General features: G+C 42.1%; 2 protein-coding genes across 2 annotated transcripts; one reads left to right on the top strand and one right to left on the bottom strand.

The window, feature by feature from the left end:
• Window positions 1-5,226: 5,226 nt before the first annotated feature.
• Window positions 5,227-6,297, top strand: LOC131913799 (speckle-type POZ protein-like). Its single transcript, XM_059266582.1, has one exon. It carries the CDS (start codon window positions 5,227-5,229, stop codon window positions 6,295-6,297), a length of 1,071 nt encoding a protein of 356 aa, XP_059122565.1.
• Window positions 6,298-19,864: 13,567 nt separating this feature from the next.
• LOC131913798 (speckle-type POZ protein-like) lies at window positions 19,865-20,945 on the bottom strand. The gene is given in 2 exon segments (XM_059266581.1): window positions 19,865-20,084; window positions 20,086-20,945. Coding segments are annotated over 2 exon segments (1,080 nt in total).
• Window positions 20,946-21,155: the final 210 nt, after the last annotated feature.

Genomic DNA, 21,155 nt, shown 5'->3' with positions numbered 1-21,155 from the left:
ATTATTATCATTATTATTATTTTATTAGTATACTTAAAGCGTCATCATCATTATTATTACTATTAATTTGGTCCTCAAGTCTTACACTCTGTGAGTGCTGAGAGATTAGAGATGTGAATCCCCATGTCCCTGAAAGACCCTAACCCTTCAGGCTTACACACCCCACCAAGCCCCAGGAGAATGAGGAACTAAAAAGCTAGTTCCAAGGGCAAACTGACTCAGCCACCCCTGCCACAATGTAACAATGTAAAGAGATTTCTGTTAAGAGATGTGCTCAACTGTGACTGGGATAATTGCAAGTGTTCCAGGAAAGACCACTGTAACCTTTGTGTAAACTTCACTCCCACCCTGATACCCTCCTTGAGGTTTTGGGAAGAATGTGCATGCGGATGTGACTGTACCCACCCTGTGATCAGGCCATGATCTTGTGAAATTAGCCTCTAGACATAAATCAATCAAAGCGAAATTGTATGGGAATTGTAATCTTACGGCTTTTGTGGGTTTTTCCTTTAAAAGTACCCATGTGGCTACAGTAGGCTCGACTCCTGCTCTTGGGAGGAGAGTAGCCTGACTGACTGTACAGCCGCATCAATAAACCTCTTGCTGTTTGCATCAACTGGACCGGAGTCCGGGTTCTTGGGGCGCCCAACCAAGAAGGTAGTACCCTGGGTCTGGGGTCTATCATCCCCATACAACAAAGAATGAGTAACATCCATCTCAGAATTACAGTGCCAAGTGTTCTGTGTCCTTGCTCGAACCAGTTCTCTTTGGGACAGTGATGATGAGCTTTAAGAAAGGAAGAAATGAAGGGAAGGCCCAAGGAGGGTAAAGTGTGAAAATATAGTTCAGAAGTAGAGAACTTGCCTAACATGTTGGACATTCCTGACTTTATCTCCTGCAAAACACACAGATGCAGCTGCCCACAGATGACAGCATGTATATGTATAGTACCACGGAGAGAAGAATGCTGCCTGGAGATCAAGTAGAGGATGTCAGAGACTCATTGAATATTTAAGATTTATTTATTCTCCAGAGCATTCCTTAAAGGGGTCTAGAGTCAGGATGGGTGGTGCTCATGCATAATCTTCTTACCTGCCAAGATGAGGTGAAAGGAATGTAGGTTCAAGGCTAGCCTGGCTCTGCAGCAAGATAGTCTTAAAATAAAAACAAACCAATGAAGTAAATACATATACATATATGGAGACATAGAGACCATGAGAAAAATCTCATTCTGCTTTGGGCAGGGGGCAAGAGAAAATCAAGCCAAATTCAAAGGTGGAGAGAAATGTCTTACTGTCTCCCTGCTGTTTTCTTCCATCTCTTCATGCTGTGGTGAAACTCAGTATACAGCCCAGGCCATAGGACTCTTGATTACATTCCCTAAGTCTCTGAGTGCTAGAGTACATAGGGCCTACCACCTACATTCCACTAATTAACGAATATTTTTTTTCCGAGCGGTGGTGGTGCAGGCCTTTAATGCCAGCACTCAGGGGGCAGAGGTAGGCAGATCTCTGTGAGTTCGAGGCCCGCCTGGTCTACAAAGCGAGTTCCAGGAAAGGCACAAAGTTACAAAGAGAAACCCTGTCTCGAAAACCCAAAAAAAACCAAACAAAAAAAAAAGAATATTTTTTCAGTATGTCTTATTCCTGCCCTTGCCAATCATTTTTCTATTGTCTCTCTAAGGATTCAAGAGGTCAAACATTTGATACCAGGCCTCAAAAGGCAGAGGTAGGCAGATCTCTTTATTTTTCAGCCAGGTTGGTCTATAGAATGAGTTCAAAGACAGTCAAGACTGTGGAAGGACACTCCCTTTCAAAAACAGAAAGGGAAAGAACCCAAATCAGGCTGAAAGTTACTTTTCATTGTGTGTGTGGTTAACCCATACAGCTCAAGATACTCGTGGGACAGGCTTAGGAAGATTGCTTATATGCAGGAAGGTCATTGTGAAAAATATCTAGAAATAGGTCAAATTAACTATATTTCCTCCATATATGTAATGAATGTATAATTTAATCTTCCTTCTTTGGCTTAGGCTTGCATTGGGAAACAGAGGAAGTAGGAATCCTGGATGTTTGATAGGTTTGTCTGGGCATACCAAAGAGAACTTCTCTCCAAAGCCAAAAGAAACTCAATAAGACCCCAGTCAAGGTCCACACCCTTAAATATGTCCTTGTCCTCAAAGAACAGATTCAGATGCTGGAAACAGTGATGTCCTTCTTTAATTATATTCAGGAGGCAATGGAAGTCTGCAGTGGCAGCCTGGAATACACAGGGAGTTTAAGGGGAGCCCTGGGAAACTGTTCATTTGAGTTGAGGCTGTCCTTCTTAAGTGGCTTAAACTCAAAAACCCAAACACACAAAAATTAAATGTAAGAGAAAGCAAAACAAAGGTCTAGTTTAATTTTTTAAAACAAGAGTTTAGCAGAGACATCATCATCAAGGAGAATATGTAAGTGGTGAATAATATGTAGTTATTAAAAAAATGAGCCGGGCGGTGGTGGCGCACGCCTTTAATCCCAGCACTCGGGAGGCAGAGCCAGGCGGATCTCTGTGAGTTCGAGGCCAGCCTGGACTACCAAGTGAGTTCCAGGAAAGGCGCAAAGCTACACAGAGAAACCCTGTCTCGAAAAACAAAAAAAAAACAAAAACAAAAAAATGAAGTAGCACCAATTAAAGGTGTATCCCCAAGCCTCTAGGTCTGGATTAAATGTGTGTGTCTTCCTTCCTCAAAAGTCCTTGTTTAACATGGATCTATCTACTTCAACTTAAGCAATAATTTCTCACAGGTGTGCTCTCAATTTTGGTCTTTTGTTCATTCCAGATATAGTCAAGTTGAGAACCAAGAATAGCCATCACAAGGGTGTGTTATTTCTTGTGGTTAGTGTTCCATCAGTAAGGGATCATGTCAACATTTGCACAGCTATTATTTACTCTTGTATGTTATTACAATGACTGCTGCTATAAACACTATCAGGGAAGGGGTGTTTTCTTTAACTTGTCAGTGGTCTTAGTTTTCACAACATGGATGGCAGGTGAAGACCTCATACATGGTAAGGTGGAATCAGAGCCAGGAACCCCTGAAGGTGACTCTATTCTTTCCTCCTTTTATTCCATCCAGACCCACAGTCCCAGGATGACTCCAACAAACTTTAGTGGTGGTTTCTCCCCTGCCTCTCAGATAATCCTACTTGGAAACAGTCTTCCAGATCCATCTAAGGGCACCAAGATAAACAAAATAAAAAAAAAACAGGTCCCACTTAGCAAAATGGAATCAAGGTCAGACATGTGTTTTAAACAAACTTAGTAAAATAGCATAATCACTAAAAGTCTCCCCACCAGAAAACAAAAAAAGCCCAGGACCAGAGAATTTGAGGGAAGCAGTATCTGCCACTCTGACCCCAAACCCACATGGAGAATAGTCACTGATGTTACTAGTTAGTCACCTGCCAAAGGTTCCTAAGAGGAAACAAAAATTTAAGCATCAAAACCAGTTGATAGATGTATTCTGTATTGAGGGATGAACAGCACTGGAATCAGACTTTCAGGAGAGCTAGGCTGGGAATTGCTGAGTTGATTGAATCACTGAGGTATCTTCATGTCTTCTAGGCTTAGTGAATCTCTCCAGACCTGATGAACTGGAGAGAGATGATAGATGTGGGGAGCATTTAACAGATCACATTCTAAGGGGAACAGTCTCAAAACCACTTCTTTGGTAACTGTTGAATATTTTCTGCACTATTTGGAAACCAGAATGTGGTCTCACTTTTTAAAAATGGTTTGCTTACTTATTTAAAGTTTCTTTTTTCATTTTACATACCACACCCTGTTATCCTATCTCTCTTTGCAGTCCTAGCAAAGTAAGCATGGAAGTTGAAAGTTTAAAGAGGACAGAACTCACCAGTGAAGGATGAAAATTATGAGGTATTAAGAAGCTGAAACTTGGCAGTAAGCATGATGGAGTTGAGAAGCACTTAGCACACCCTTAACTGGATCTGGAAGAGTGTTTCCAAAGAGGATTATCTGAGGGGGAGGGAGAGACCACTATCGAAAGTTGGTAGTGCCATCCTGGGGACTGTGAGTCTGGATGAATAAAAGGCAGGAAAAAAGACTGTCACTTTCAGGGTTCCCTCCTGTCTCTGCTTCTTACCCACCGTATATGAATTCTTACTCCCTGACCTCCATGTTGTGAACCCTGAGTCCCCTGACAGGGTAAGGAAAACACCTCTCCTGGATCATGTTAGTGGCAGGAATTAGTGTAAAACCCCTATAAGAATAGATAACAGCTCTGTGGAATGGACACAAACCCTTATTTTACAGAAGATGAACCACAGAAAGCAAAATACACTTTTGGTGATTATTCTTGATTCTCAACCCAACTAGACATGGAATTAACTAAAATCCTAATATGGAGGGCAAAACTGTGAGAAATGTTTTGCTTAAGTTGAAGTAGGTAGATACACTTCAAATACAGACTTTGAAAGTTAAAAGAAACAAACATCTAATCCGAATCTCAGGGCCTGAAGACACACACCTTTAATCCAGATCTTGAGTCTGGAAGACACACCCTAAATTGGGCCACACCCTCTGTTGGAAGCATATAAAAGGACATGGAAGGAGGAAGCTCTTGCTCTTTGCCTGCTTGCCCTCACCTTGTAGCAAGACCATTCCTTCCCCGGCATTAGAGAATTTTCCTTCAGAATTCCAGCATATACTGAAGACCCAGGGACACATCCAATCTCCTGGACTGAGTAAGTACTAGATCCTTGGATTTTCCCTTCACAGCTAGCCAATGTGGGAATAGCAGGACTGCAGCCCTAAGTCATTCTAATGAATCCCCTTTGTTCATACACAGAAAGATTAATTATATATGTTCTGTTACTCTGCAGAACCCTAGTATAACATTTTTGATATGAGTGCACAAAATGTTCCAAATTTTCAAAAGTTATCTATAATTATGAAAACTGGGTACCTATTGACCCAAGATTTAATCTAGAAAAAAATGGAGTGATGTAAGAGTCCCTAGTAGCCTACACTGTCTTCTCTGAAACTAGTATTGAAATCTGGATAGAAAATTTCAGACCCAAGTTTCCACCCTCATAGAAGATGGAACAAAAATAGAAACTAAAAATCTAAACCAGGTCTATTATTGTATCCCACAGAGTGAAGATAAAACACTTGCTAGTTCTTCATTTTGGATCCAGTTTAACCTTCAAACTACCTCCAGAAATGTCAGGGGACCAGACATCCCAGAGATGTGACCACACCCAAATCAGCGTCCAGAATATTTTCTACAGGTGGACCATCAGCAACTTTTGTTTTCTTCTGGAGGAAATTCAGGAAAGCATTAGAAGCCCAACTTTCTCAATAGGAGCCAATGACAAATGGTGTTTGAGAATACACCCGAAGGGAGTGGATGAAGAAAGTGCAGATTACCTGTCAGTTTACCTAGTGTTGCTCAGCTGTCTAAAGAGTCCTGTTTGGGCAAAGTTCCAGTTCTTGATATTAAGCACCGATGGAGAGACAACCCACGGTGAGAGCAAAACTATAGTCTCTAGGTTCGAGCCAGGTGTTGAACTGGGATTTAAAAAGTTCATCCTTCGAAACTTCCTCTTGTCCTTTGTGCCTTGGCTTCTCCCAGATGACAAGCTCACCCTCCTCTGCAAGGTGAGCATGGTTGACGACTCTTTGAGCAACTCTGACCAGAACAGAAAGCCAAGAATTCAGGTTCCTAGATGCACCTTGGCAGATGAGCTAGGAGAGCTGTGGAAGAATTCCCAATTCACAGACTGCTGCCTGGTGGTATCTGGCCAGGAATTTCAGGCTCACAAGGCCATCTTAGCAGCTTGCTCTCCAGTTTTCAGAGCCATGTTTGAACATGACATGAAGGAGAGCAGAAAGAACCGCTTTGAGATCCCCAACCTGGAGCCACAAGTCTTCAAGGCAATGATGGGCTTCATTTATACCGGAAAAACACCAGACCTCGACAGAATGGCAGATGTTCTGCTGGCAGCTGCTGACAAGTATGGCCTGGAGCGTTTGAAGGTCATGTGTGAGGATGCCCTCTGCAGGGACCTCTCTGTGGAGAATGCTGCCCACACTCTTGTCCTGGCTGACCTCCATAGAGCAGGGCAGCTGAAAACCCAGGCATTGGATTTCATTACAGCACATGCTTCTGAGGTCTCTGAGACCTCAGGCTGGAAGAAAATGGTGGAGTCATGTCCCCACTTGCTAGCTGAATCATACCATTCCCTGGCTTCTGCTCACCGCTCTTTCCGGCAGCCCACCTCAAACGCCTAAATCAACCCTAGTACCTGGTCAGCTGTGACCTACATGTGTCTCCCAGAAGCAGCAGCCAGTGTAGTTATTGATTACACCTGGGTAGACTATGGGACCTATGTAGCATTTACAGTGAATCTGGGGAAAGACAGATGGTGGATGAAACTTTAATACAGGTGGAAATGAGTTGAATGGAAGGCTGGGGGAGGGGAAGGTCTGGACTCTGGTACAATCTACTCAGCCTTTTCCCTGCTGCTGTACTGGTTTGATTTTTGTCCAATGAGTTGTAAACTGGAATTCATATTAATTGCTGGCCCCAAGCACATTACAACAGGGTTTCTTTGGAGAAACTTGTCTGAATTAGACTGAGCAGAACATATGGTCAAGGACTCAGAAAGGAAAAAAACAACCTGAATATTTGATTATAAGAGAAGGGGAAGAGAATGAAGACATTTTTCTCCAAACTCAGTGTGTGGGAATGGAGAGATGACTCAGTTGGCAAAAGCAATTGTTGCTCTTGTAGAGGATCCTTGTACAGTTCTCCTCTTGTCTCTATGGGCACAAACATCTCTGTAGACAGTACCTAACCCCCCCAAAATACAAAATGAATTAAAATTTTAAAATCAGCTTGTGGATTCCAGTAGTGTTTTTGTTTAAAGAAAGCCATTTTAGTCCATCCAGATCTGCTCAGCTGTTGAAGTTTGTGGTACTGTGTTTCCCAAAATGTTGTGTACCTTAATAAACTTATCTGGGGTCAGAGAACAGAAAAGGTACTAGTTAGGCAGTGATAGCACACGCCTTTAATCCTAGCATTCCAGAGGCAGAAATCCATGAGTTCAAGGATACAGACAGGCATGGTGACTCATCACGCCTTTAATCCCAGAAAGCAAGCCTTTAATCCCAGGAGAGTGGTGGTTGAAAGCAGAAAGGTATATAAGGCGTGAGGACCAGAAACTAGAAGCATTTGGCTAGTTAAGCTTTCAGGCTTTGGAGCAACACAGTTGAGCTGAGATTCATTCTGGATGAGGACTCAGAGGCTTTCAGTCTGAGGAAACAGGACCAGCTGAGGAAGTGGCAAGGCGAGATAGCTGTGGCTTGTTCTGTCTCTCTGATCTACCAGCATTGACCCCAATAACTGGCCTCAGATTTGATTTTATTAATAAGAATTTTTAAGATTCATGCTACATCTGGCGCCCAACGTTTGTGTTACGAATTCATGAAAAAGCCTCTTGCCTTTGGACTTGTGGGCCCCAGCTCCGGCCCGAGCTACACTCAGCCACTTGTGGTGGCATGCCAATAGGATTTACTGAAGGAGGCAGAGGCAGGAGGATCCTGAGTTTGAGGCCAGCCTAGGAGGCTTGGGAGAAGCTTCAGCCCAGACTGAACCACAAACAGCAGTGGGACCATGGAGGCAGTGGCTACTGCTCCACGTTGCCAGCTCCTTCTCATCATGTTGATGACTGCAGTGATGTTGCTACCTGGGAAGAAAGGTTTACCACTGCTTGTTCAGAGAAGGATTGCCAGGACCATCGTGTTACAAGAAAGCATCAGCAAAGGTCAGTTTGGAAATGTTTGGCAAGACAAATGGTTGGGAGAGATTGCTGTGAAGATATTCTCTTCTAGGGAAGAACATTTATGGTTCAAAGAGACAGACATTTATCAGACTGTGATTGCTCCAAACCACAGAGGAGGCACACACACAAAAAAATGTCTGCAGGGAACCATGACCACGCCTAACAGCGACTTTGAAATGTTCAAAAAGATGACAGAATTCCAAAACAATGATTCCACATAGACTATGATAAAACCATTAAGCCGATTAACACCATGGAAAGATTGACTTTGGACTACAAACTGGTCAGGACAATTTCAAGATGACTAGCTGAGAGGATCCAGCCTGACAGACTACTCGAGCAAGGACTTGTGACAAGCCCTGAACTTTCCTATTACGCAGAGACTGGACAAATGATACAGGACTTGACAATTAACCCAAAAATTTTCTTTTCAAGATTCCCTAAAGATATCTTCACCCCTAGAAAGAAAAAAGAAAAAGAGAATAAGATGAGATAGATCATTGAATCTACTCTGAGAAAAATGATAAAGAAATAATAGGATAAATAGGTAGATTACTGAATCTACACTGAAGAAAAAGGGGAAGATATAAAAATGACAAAAGGTAGACTACTGAATGTATTATGAAAAGAAAAAAGAGAGAATATGGATATGATAAGATAAAAAGGGAGATTATGGAACATACCTTTAAAAAGGAACTACTGGTTTTAAATAAGAAGTAATGAAAATTTTTTGGTCTGAGTTTATCAAATGTTACTGGAGTGGACATTGTTAATATACATAAAGGAGTTTTTATCTGAATCTGTCAAATGTTAATGGACTAGACATCGTTAATGTAATCTTCACTGTGTATATTGTATATACTTATTGGACATAATTTTTCTTGTATTAGTTATAAGCTTTTTTAAATTTTAGACAAAAAGAGGAAATGTGGTACTGTGTTTCCCAAAATATTGTGTACCTTAATAAACTTATCTGGGGTCAGAGAACAGAAAAGGTACTAGTTAGGCAGTGATAGCACACACCTTTAATCCTAGTATTCCAGAGGCAGAAATCCATGAGTTCAAGGATACAGACAGTCATGGTGACTCATCACGCCTTTAATCCCAGAAAGCAAGCCTTTAATCCCAGGGAGTGGTGGCAGAAAGCAGAAAGGTAAGGCCGGGCAGTGGTGGCACATGCATTTAATCCCAGCACTCGGGAGGCAGAGGCAGGCAGATCTCTGAGTATAGGCCAGCCTGGGCTACCAAGTGAGTTCCAGGAAAGGGGCAAAGCTACACAGAGAATCCCTGTCTCGAAAAACAAACAAAAAAACAAAACAACAACAAAAAAAAGCAGAAAGGTATATAAGGCGTGAGGACCAGAAACTAGAAGCATTTGGCTGGTTAAGCTTTCAGGCTTTGGAGCAACACAGTTCAGCTGAGATTAATTCTGGATGAGGACTCAGAGGCTTCCAGTCTGAGGAAACAGGACCAGCTGAGGAAGTGGCAAGGTGAGATAGCTGTGGCTTGTTCTGTCTCTCTGATCTACCAGCATTGACCCCAATAACTGGCCCCAGGTTTGATTTTATTTTATTTTATTTTTGTTTTGTTTTGTTTTGTTTTTCGAGACAGGGTTTCTCTGTGTAGCTTTGCGCCTTTCCTGGAACTCACTTGGTAGCCCAGGCTGGCCTCGAACTCACAGAGATCCGACTGGCTCTGCCTCCCGAGTGCTGGGATTAAAGGCGTGCGCCACCACCGCCCGGTGGTTTGATTTCATTAATAAGAATTTTTAAGATTCATGCTACAGAAGTTTGTTCAGTGTCTTCACTCACACACACACACACACACACACACATACACACACACACACATACACACACACACACACACACACACACACACACACACACACGTGTCAATGAAAGGAAACCTAATGAAATTTTGTTATGTTCATAGATTGGTACCTAGCCCAATCGTCAACTTTGGTGGTATTGTGTTCCCCAAAATATTTTGCACCCTAATAAACTTATCTGGGGTCAGAGAACGGACCACTAGATGCAGCCACTAGATGCAAAGGCTGGAAAATGGTGGCACTCACGCCTTTAATCCTAGCATTCCAGAGGCAGAAATTCCTCTGGATCTCTGTAAGTTCAAGGCCACATTGGAAACAGCCAGGCATAGTGACTCATGCCTTTAATACCAGAAAGTGAGCCTTTAAACCCAGGGAGTGTTGGCAGAAAGCAGAAAGATATATAAGGCGTGAAGACCAGAAACTAGAAGCTTTTGGCTGGCTAAGCTTTTAGGCTTTTAGCAACAGTTCAGCTGAGATTCATTCTGGATAAGGATTCAGAGGCTTCCAGTCTGAGGAAATAGGATCAGCTGAGGAATTGGCAAGATGAGGTAGCTGTGGCTGTTCTGTCTCTCTGATCTTCCAGTATTCACCCCAATACCTGGCTTCCAGGCTTGATTTTACTAATGAGAGCTTTTAAGATTCCTGCTACAGTCAACAGTAGGCTTTCTTCAGCAGCTGATGTGAGCAGATACTGAGATCCACAGACAAACATTAGGCAGAGCACAGGGTGTAGCTAGAATTTTCCTGTCTGACCCACAGTCAGGACAAATCTCTGTCACCCACCAGTCCCACAGCCACTCAGACGCGACCAAGTAAACACAGAGACTTATATTGGTTACAAACTGTATGGCCGTGGCAGGCTTCTTGCTAACTGTTCTTACAGCTTAACTTAATCCATTTCCATTAATCTATACCTTGCCACATGGCTCGTGGCTTACCGGCATCTTCACATACTGTTTGTCATCGTGGCAGCTGGCAGTGTCTCTCTGACTCAGCCTTCCACTTCCCAGCTTTATTCTCCTCCTTGTCCTGTCTATACTTCCTGCCTGATCACTGACCAATCAGTGATTTATTTATTGACTAATGAGCAACACATTTGCAGTACAAACCATCCCATAGCACTTCCCCTTTTCTTTTTTTCTTTTTCTTTTTTTTTTTTTCAAAAAGAAAGATTTTAACTTTAACAAAGTAAAATTACATATAATTTGGGAATTTGGGCACAGCTTCTCTTACTACTGCTTGCTGGAGGGGGGGCGCTGTATCTTATGGGGACACAAAGAAAATTTTAGGATTATGGAATAGTCTATGAGGTTGTATTGTCTGAGCCATTTGCCTTCAAACCATTCTGGATGTTGGATCATCTGGGCCATGGTGTCATTGGAGACCTTTCAGGGCATCTTGGCTGGTCAAACCTGATGTATCTTAATCTGGATCAAATCCATAGCCTCTGGCTTTCTGTGGGAACAAAAGCAGAGTCTCCTTTCCAGAGCAACACATCCTTCCATCCAAATTTTGAAGTCAAGGTATCTTTAAAATATACATATTGGTTTAACTCAACATCTTTTACGATCAAATGTTTTTCTGCAGTTAAAAATCGCAAAGACAACACAATCCAGATTCTCTGTGTAATATTCATCTTTACGTGGCTTATTTTTTATATTAATTATACTGTCTCTTTAAAGACTTTATTTTTTAAAACTATGTATTTCTCTATATGACTGTATATATCACCCTTTTTGTCTCTTTCAAGCCTACATATATTTTACACACATTGTCAACTATTACATCTGAATCTGTCTTATTGTGAATCTATTGCTTTAAACTGCAGCAGCTATGGCTGCTGGCTCCGCCCAACTCAGCTTCCCAACTTGGCGGTGGTACATTTACCACCAGCTCTGGGAGCTATTGTGGGTCTATGCTTTTATCCAAGCAGTGTGTAGTCCAGAAACCTCTTTTTTTTTTTTTTTGGACTAGGAAAGACTAAATCCACCACATAGCTTAATGTGCCACTTGCAGAGGCCTCATTCCCACCATACTGCAGGTCGAGGGTGCATGCTAGGAACCCACAAGTAGCTCAAACCGGCAGCTGCCGCTCATTTGAGAGAGACAATTAGGAACTGTTTTTAGCTCCGTTTTAGAATCTTTTTTCTCAGTTTTTTGGTGGAAACTCTTGCCACACGTTGGGCGCCATTTGTAGCTAGTGTTTTCCTGCCTGACCCACAGTCAGGACAAATCTCTGTCACCCACTAGTCCCACAGCTGCTCAGACCCACCCAAGTAAACACAGAGACTTATATTGGTTACAAACTGTATGTCCATGCCAGGCTTCTTGCTAACTGTTCTTACAGCTTAACTTAATCCCTTTCCATTAATCTATACCTAGCCACATGGCTTACCGGCATCTTTACATGCTGTTTGTCATCGTGGCGGATGGCAGTGTCTCTCTGACTCAGCCTTCCACTTCCCAGCTTTATTCTCCTGTTTGTCCTGCCTATACTTTCTGCCTGGCCCCTGGCCAATCAGTGATTTATTTATTGACTAATCAGCAACACATTTGCCATACAGACCATCCCACAGCAACAGGGAACCTCAAGGAAGACTGGAAGGCAGGATGGTAGGAGGGATCAAAACATCAGGTGAACAGAGCCCACAGATTCAACTAAACACAGCTCATGGGGCTTCACAGAGACTGAAGAAGCAATCACAGAGCCTGCATGGGTCTATACTAAGTACTCTGTATACATACTGGGGTTGTTTAGCTCAAAGCTTTTGTGCAGCTCCTAACAAAGGCAGATTGGGGAGTCTCTGACTGTTTTGTCTGATCTTGGGAACCTTTTCTTCCTTCTGGGTTGGCTCCTTGAGCTTTGACATGAGGGTTTGTGCCTACCCTTACTCCATCTTCTTATGCTGTATTCATTTGATATCCCCAGGAGACCTGTGCTTTTCTCAAAGGAATCAGAGGAGTAGTACATCTATGTGGAGTGGAGGGAGGGGAGACTATTCAGGATGTATTGTATGACATAATTAAAAATAAAAACAAAGAGGAAAAAATAATGAAAAGTTGGAAAGACATTTAAGGAAGAAGTATTTGGACAGATCTGGAAAGGAACAAAGAATGTGAAGATCCTTTTGTCCCCAGTAAATGCCCATGAAAGATGCCTTCAGCAGAGGAGGAGGTCAATAATCAAGTAGATAGGATGACCCATTAGTCGGACAGTCAAACTCTTCCCCAAGTCATCCTTGTTATTGCTCCATGGGCCCATGATCAAAGTAGCCACGGTAGCTGAGATAGGGGTTATTCATGTAATTAACAACATGGATATCCATTTTTCAAGAGTGACATGGTTACAGATGCTGCTGAATGCCAGATCTGCCAACATCAGAGACCAACACAGAGCCCCAGAGATGTCACCATTCATAGGGGCTACCACATACATTCCCCTCATTTAAAAAATTATTTTTTTCTTTTTTTTTTTTAAATTTTATTAAGTATACAGTATTCTGCCTGCATGTATGGCTGCAGGCCAGAAGAGGGTGCCAGATCTCATTACAGGTGTTTATTAGCCACCATGTTGTTGCTGGGAATTGAACTCAGGACCTCTGATAGAACAGTTAGTGCTCTTAATCTCTGAGCCATCTCTCCAGCCCCTAAAAATACTTTTTCAGTATCTCTGAAATCCTTGACAATCCTCTTATTATTGTCTCTCTTATGATTTAAGAAGTCAAGCATTTAAGCCCAGGCCTCAGAAGAGAGAGGTAGACAGATCTCTACATATTTGAGCCAGCATAGTCTATAGAGTGAGTTCCAAGACAGCCAATGCTATAAAAGGACACTCCCTTTCAGAAACAAAAAGAGAACCCAAGTCAGGCTAAAAGATGTTTTTCATTGTGTTTGTGTTGGTTAACCACTGCAGTTCAAGATACCCTTGACTGGCTTAGGAGAACTGCATATTTACAGGAGGTCATTGTGAACAAGAATTCAATATCCCATCTAGAAATACATCAAAGTAACTGATTTCTCCACTTATGTAATAAATGTGATAGTCTAAGTAGTCCTCCATAGCTTAGACCTAAATTGGGAAACGGAGGCAGTAGGAATGCTGGGTGTATGAAAGGTGTATCTGGGTATACCAAATGATATCTTGTCTCCAAAACCAAAACAAACTCATAAGACCCCCTCAAATTCCACTCCCTCTAATACTACTCCCTTCCCAGAGGACAGATTCTGAAACTGCAAACAGGGCTGTCCTTCTGCAATTATATTCAGGAGGCAAAGGCTATCTGCAGTGGCAGCCTGGAATATACAGGGAGTTTAAGGGAACCCTAGGAAACACATTTCCTTGAAGTCGAGGCTGTCCTTCTTAAGTGGTTTAATTTCTCAAATCCAACAAAACAAAAATTAAATGAAAGAAAAAACAAAACAAAGGCTGAGCATAATTTTTCAAGCAAGATTGAGCTGAGACATGATCATCGGCGAGAATATGTAAGTGGTGAATAATATGTCGTGATTAATAAAATGAAGTGGCCCAATTAAAGGTGTATCTCTCAGTCTCTAGATCCAGATTAAAGGTGTGTGTCTCCCTTCCTCAAAATTCCCCCATTTGAAGTATGTTTACCTACTTCAACTTAAGGAATAATTTCTCACAGGTGTCCTCTCCACTTTTGGGTTTCCTTAATTTCAGATGTAGTCAAGTTGAGAACCAAGAATTGCCATCTCAAGTGTGTTTTGCTTCTTGTGGTTAATGTTTTATCAATGAGGGATCATGTCAACTTTTGCACAGCTATTATTTACTCTTGTGATGATGTTACAATCATTGCTGCTATAAAAACCATCAGGGAAGAGGTATTTTCTTTAACTTTTCTGTGGTCTTAGTTTTTACAACATGTCAGTCGGGTGAAGAACTCACATATGGTGAGTGGGAAGCAGAACCAAGAACCCCTTGAAGATGAATCTCTTCTTTCCTGCTTTTTATTACATCCAGACCCACAGTCCCAGGAGGACTCCAACAAACGTTAGTGGTGGTTTCTCCCCTGCCTCTCAGATAATTCTACTTGGAAGCATTCCTCCAGAGCCACCTAAGGGCATGGTTTGCAACCACTTAGATTGACCAGATTTGGCTTCTCATTAGCTCCTATTCTTCATCCTCCACTGCTAGGTTCTGACCTCTTCATCCTTAGAACTGTGATGCTTATTCTGCTCCTTCTTAAAAGTGAGAGATTATTCTTGTTTCCATAAAATGCAGAATATATTGAACAGAAACCATAGAGGAAGGGCTTTGGGATGGATCCCCTTCTGTAGGGTGATCAGCAATATGCTCCCTTCATCTCATCTCTCTCCAATTAATCCTGCCTTGGAGAGACACTCTAAACCTAGAAGACACAGAAATAAGTTCAGATTCAATCAGCTCAGCCATTCCCAGTCTGGCTCTTCTGTAAGTCTGGCTCCAACACTGCTTATCTGTCAATACAGGATAAATCAATCAATTGGTTTTGATCCTTTGATTTTAGATTCCTTTAGTAGACTTTGAGCACATGGCTGATTAGTAGCATAGGTGACTCTTCACCAGGGAGTTCAGGGTCAGGGTGGTGGGTACCCCAGCTTCATATCTGTCATTTGAAGGGTTTGTGGGTGATCAATTCAAGACCCATTGTTTCTAAGAAAAGTTCTCTAAATTGTGAGCTCTGTGCTCCAATGGGCATGCTCCTGGAGGGCAGGAGTGACTTGTCCACAGAGGAACTTTGAACCCCTGGGCAGTAGGCTTAGGCTTTGTTCATAAAGTTTCTTATTAATGGAGAGAAACGGTGTAGCTTTTCTTTTTTCCCATTGGTAGTGATGTGCTGGGATGACTTGACAGAGCCAAATGTACTCAGATCCCCAACAGTAAGTGGCACATATCTTAAACCTGGAGTAGGATATCTTTCTACCTGAGAGAGATAATATTCATAATAGAAAAATAAAATTGAGAGAAACACAATGACACACACACACACACACACACACACACACACACACACACACACACACTAGACCACCAGGACTGTCTTACAAATATTTTTAAACTTGAAGACACAGGGGGAATCTGGTAAAGTTTCACACAAATTCTAAACCATGGATAGGAGCCTCATCAGCCTCTCCTGTGTGTCCATACAGAAAGTATATTTACCAGACATTCCTCCAGATTGAGAGACCAAATGGCTTTCTAATCTATTTCATTTTTGTGTGGAAGTGTCACATTCCTCTGAAGTGTAATGCAGCAATTGATCAAAGGGAGTCTTGGGTGCCTGGAATTGAGGATGAGCACACCCTAGGAGCTCCTTGGACTCCATACTCATCCCTATTACATAGAGCTTGGAGTACCCCACTGTATTTGTTTCTGGTCTCTGGGATCTCAGTGGAACCTTCAGAAATGTAGGATAGCAACCAGAGAAGACTGCTGGGACATGGAGTTAATCCAATAGAAAGTCTGTATTCACAGGTGGACAATTACACTTGGTGTTTGTGAACACACTGTACCAAGGAACACACTGTACCATCTAGGATAGGCTCTCAAGCACAGATTTCTTATTCTGGACTGACACAATTGTGTTAACAAGAAGAATTATGAAGCCAAACAGTGGGATTAGAACCTTTAGCATTTCTCCATCACTATGAATGTTAATGGATTAGACCCTTGTTTTAGTTTTGGCAGCTGGTGCTGTGTAGGTGATGGAGTTTGCAGCCTGAGTGGTACTTCCCCCATGGAATATGGTGACATCTCGCACATATTCTGGACACTGAATCAGCTGGCCATGGCCAACTCTCCTATGTGTCCAAACAGAATGTGTCAATCCGATTCCTCATGCAGAGGTGAGAGAGCAGGTGCAGGTGTCAGATCCCTCCAAAGCATTAGGCAGAGACTGGTCACAGGGACCCTTGGGGACCTGAAACTCAGGTTGTACTATTCCAAGAGTTCACTGGCCACCACACTCTTTTTTCTCTGACTTGCTCTGAGAACCCTGGTATCTCAGGTCTTATCTCTGGAATCTCAGTGGAAACTGCAAAACTATTGAGGGGCAGCCTGAGAATCTCAGGGGTTGAAGATAATTTAAAAGCTAAAAGAACCTATACAGATGTGCAGCAGACTCTAAGAGAACTCAGATACAGACCCAGACTACTATACCCAGCCAATTACTATAGATGGAAATTTAAGATATTCCACCATAAAGCCAACTTCAAGCAATATTTGTGTACAAATCCCATCCTGTAGAAAGTTGTTGTAGGAAAACTCCTACCTAAGGAGATTCACTACAACCATGAGTAATACAGGGAATAAATAATCCGAGAGCAGTAAAAGCAAAAGTAGGGAAACACACACATACACACAGACTCCTCCACCACCCAAACAATAGACAACAAAATATTAGGAATCAACCATCATTGTTTATTGATCTTTCTCATTATCAGTGGTTTTGATTCCCCAGTGAAAAGTCAGACTAACAGAGTAGATATGAAATCAGATTCCACCCTTCTGCTGCATCCAAGAAACACACCTCAACCTAATGGGTAGGGATTGCCTCAGGGTAAAGGATTGGAAATAGATATTCCAAGCAAATGGATCTAAGAAATAAACTGTGTACTTGCTTTTATATCTCATCAAATAGATTTCAGCCAAGGGCTAATCAGAGAAATAAGTAAAGATACTTCACAGACATGAAAGGAAAAGGGCACCAAGATAAAACATAAATCAGAAACAATATGTCCCAGGTAGTATTCCTTCAGGCAAGCCTGACTACCACCATCCCCACCAGACCCTGTAACCTACAATGACCACTCCACCACCCAAACCCACCCATCCTCTGAGACAGCAGTTGCTCCCTGTCAGCTTGGATTGGACCAAGAGGTGAGTCTTTGTTCTACTAGCAGATCACCCCAGCCTCTAGGCTTTAGTTCCAGGGGCACAACTAGTGACCCCAGACCCCCAACCATTGCATCCCCAGGTACAGGCCAGCAGGCAGAACTAAGGAGACAGTCCTGACTACCACCATCTCCCACTGGAACCTATAACTTATAAGCCCTGCTTCACCCCCCAAAAGTACCCATCCTCTGAGACCACAACTGCTCCCTGAGACAGACTCCAACAGCTTCAATTGGACCAAGAGTGGCTCCCTGAGACATGGACACCATTTGCATTGATTGGAGGTAGAGATGGGTAGATGCCAGGGAAAGAATACATTAAACAACATGAGGAGCAATATGGCACCACCAGAACCTCATGGTTCTACATCGGGAAGACCTGAAAATCCCAACATATAAGAAGCAGAAGAAAACAATCCAAAAAATGACTTTAAGACAATGATAGAGGCCTTTAAAGAGGAAATGAAAATTTTCCTTAAAGAAATCAAGGAAAAGACAAACAAAAAATTGGAAGAAATCAATAAATCCCTTAAATAAAGCCAAGAAAACCAAGAAAAAGCAATCAAGCAGGTAAAAGAAATACTTCAAGACTTCAAAAATTGAAATGGAGGCAATACAGAAGACACAAAGAGAGGGAATGCTGGAAACAGAATATCAGAGTAAACAAACAGGAAGTACAGCTGCAAGCATAACCAACAGAAAGCAACATTTCGAAGAGAGAATCTCTGGCATTGAAGATATAAAAGAAATATATGCATCAGTAAAAAAAATAAACATTAAAGCTAGCCAAGTCATAACACAAAATGTCCCGGGAATCTGTGACACCATGAGAAGTCCAAAGACCAATCCTAAGAATAATAGGGATAGAAAAAGGAGAAGAATATCACCTCAAAGGCACAGAGAATATATTCAACAGAATCACAGAAGAATCACTTTCCCAATCTAAAGAATGAAATGCCTATGAAGATACAAGAAGCTTACAGAACACCAAATAGACTGCAAAAAAAGGTGTCTCCTCACCACATAAAATAAAATCACTAAATGTACAAAATAAAGAAAAAATAATAAGAGCTGCAAAGGAAAAAAAAAGCAAAGTAACATATGAAGTCAGACGCATCAGAATAACCTCTGACTTCAGAATGGAAACTCTGAAAGCCAGAAGATCCTGGTTATGCAGACACCAAGAGACCATGGAGGCCAACCCAGCAAAACTCCAATCATCACAGACAGAGTAAACAAAATATTCCATGATAAAACCAGCTTTAAACAATACCTATCAAAAATCTAGCCACACAAAAAGCAATAGAAGAAAAAATCCAACCCAAGGAAGTTAGATGTACCCGTGAAAGCACAGGCAATAGATAATCCCACACCAACATTTCCCAAAGAAGGGAAACACACAACAATACCACAAAAATAACAGGAATTAACAATCACTCATCATTAATATCTCTTAATATCAATGGACTCAATTCACCTATAAAAAGACACAGGCTAATAGAATGGATATTAATACAGAATCCATCCTTATGTTACATACCATACAAGAAACACACCTCGACTTCAAAGACAGACACTACATCAGAGTAAAGATGTAGGAAAAGTCCTTCCAGTCAATTGGACTTAGGAAGCAAGTTTGTGTAGCTATCCAAATATGTAACCAAATAGACTTCAAAATTAATCAAAAGAGATCAAAAAAGGACATTATGTATTCATCACAGGAAAAATCCATCAAGATGAAGTCTCAATTCTGAACATTTATGCCCCAAACACAAGGGCACCGACATATGAAAAAGAAATATTACTAAAGCTTAAATCACACATCAAACCACACACTAATAGTGGGAGACGTCAACTTTCCACTCTCACCAATGAACAGGTCTACTAGACAGAAACTAAACAGAGAAATAAGGGAAATAACAGATGTTATATGACTCAACTGGTCTTAATAGACATTTACAAACATTCCACCCAAACACAAGAGAACGTGTCTTCTCAGAACCCCATGACACCTTCTCTAAAACTGACCACATACTCTGACACAAAGCAAATCTAAGCAGACATAAAAAAAAATGGAATAAACTCCTGTATTTTATCAGACAACCAAGGCTTAAAGTTAGAATACATGAGGTATTTGGGATTCCAGTGCAGCTGTATTATAGCCTGAGCCACCATGCTGTCTTTCCCCAGTTTCACTGGAAATGCTCCACACATCCTATAGTCTATCCGGGTGTCATTGGTAACAACAGTGGCTTCTGGGAGACAAGTGTAGGTCACAGCTGACCAGGTCCTAGGATCGCTTCAAGCGTTTGAAAGGGGGCTCCAAGAAAGGGAGATGAGCTGAAGCCAGGGAACGGTATGCTTCAGCCACTAAATGGGGATATGAGCCCACCATTATCTTCCAGTCTGAGGTCTCAGAGACCTCAGAAGCATGAGCTGTAATGAAATCCAGTGTCTGGGTTTTCAGCTGCCCTGAACTGTGGAGGTCAGCCAGGAAGAGTGTGGGCACCATTCTCCACAGAGAGATCCCTGAAGAGGGCATCCTCACACATGACCTTCAAACATTCCAGGCCATACTTATCAGCAGCTGCCAGCACAGCAGCTGCCAGGCTGTCCAGGACTGGTGTTGTTCCTGTGTAAATGAAGTCCATCATTACCTTGAAGACTTGTGGCTCCAGGTCGGGGATCTCAACGCGATTCTTTCTGCTCTCCTCCATGTCATGTTGAAACATGGCTCTGAAAACTGGAGAGCGAGCTGCTAAGATGGCCTTGTGAGCCCAGAATTCCTGGCCAGCTACCACTAGGCAGCAGTCTGTGAATTGGGAATTCTTCCACAGCTCTCCTAGCTCATCAGCCAATGTGCATCTGGGGACCAGAATTCCTGGCTTCTTGTTCTGGTCAGAGAGGCTCAAAGAGACCTGGGCCATGCTCACCTTGCAGGCAAGGGTGAGCTGGTCATCTGGAAGAAGCATAAACGCACGGGAGAAGAGAAAATCTCGAAGAATAAACTTTTTGTAACCCCAGTCCTGGCCTGGCATGAATCTAAAGGCTCTTGGGCTCCTTATGACTTTGGTTTTCTCTCCTTCGGCACTTATGATCCAGAACTGGAACTTTGCCCAAACATGACTCTTCAGACAGTTGAGCAACACTAGGTAAACTGACATGTAATCTGCACTTTCTTCATTGACTCCGTTCGGGTATACTCTCAAACACCATTCGTCATTGGCTCCTATTGAGAAAGTTGGGCTTGTAATGCTTTGTCGCACTTCCTCAGCAATAAAAGGGAAGTTGCTGATGGTCCACCTATAGGAGAAATCCTGAACACTGATTTGTGTGTGGTCCCATCTCTGGGCTATCTCATCTCCTGCCATGTCTCCTTGAGGAACTTTGAATGCTCAACTGGATCCAAAAAGAAGAACTAGCAACTGTTTTCTCTTCACCCTGTGAAACGCAATAACAGACAGGATTTTGATTTTTAGTTTTTGTTTCTCATCTGTTTCCTCTTCTACAAGGCTGGAAACTTGGGTGTCTGATATTTTCTATACAGATTTCAATGCTAATTTCAGAGAACACAGTCTAGA

Source organism: Peromyscus eremicus, chromosome 6 (genome assembly GCF_949786415.1).
Source record: "Peromyscus eremicus chromosome 6, PerEre_H2_v1, whole genome shotgun sequence".
In the NCBI taxonomy this organism is placed as follows: domain Eukaryota; kingdom Metazoa; phylum Chordata; class Mammalia; order Rodentia; family Cricetidae; genus Peromyscus; species Peromyscus eremicus.
Note: the sequence above shows the minus strand (reverse complement) of the source record. Positions and strands in the feature narration are given on the sequence as shown.

What these genes read in the sequence shown, in the direction of transcription:
- LOC131913799 (XM_059266582.1), top strand. Translation starts at nt 5,227, where the DNA reads ATGTCAGGGGACCAGACATCCCAGAGATGTGACCACACCCAAATCAGC.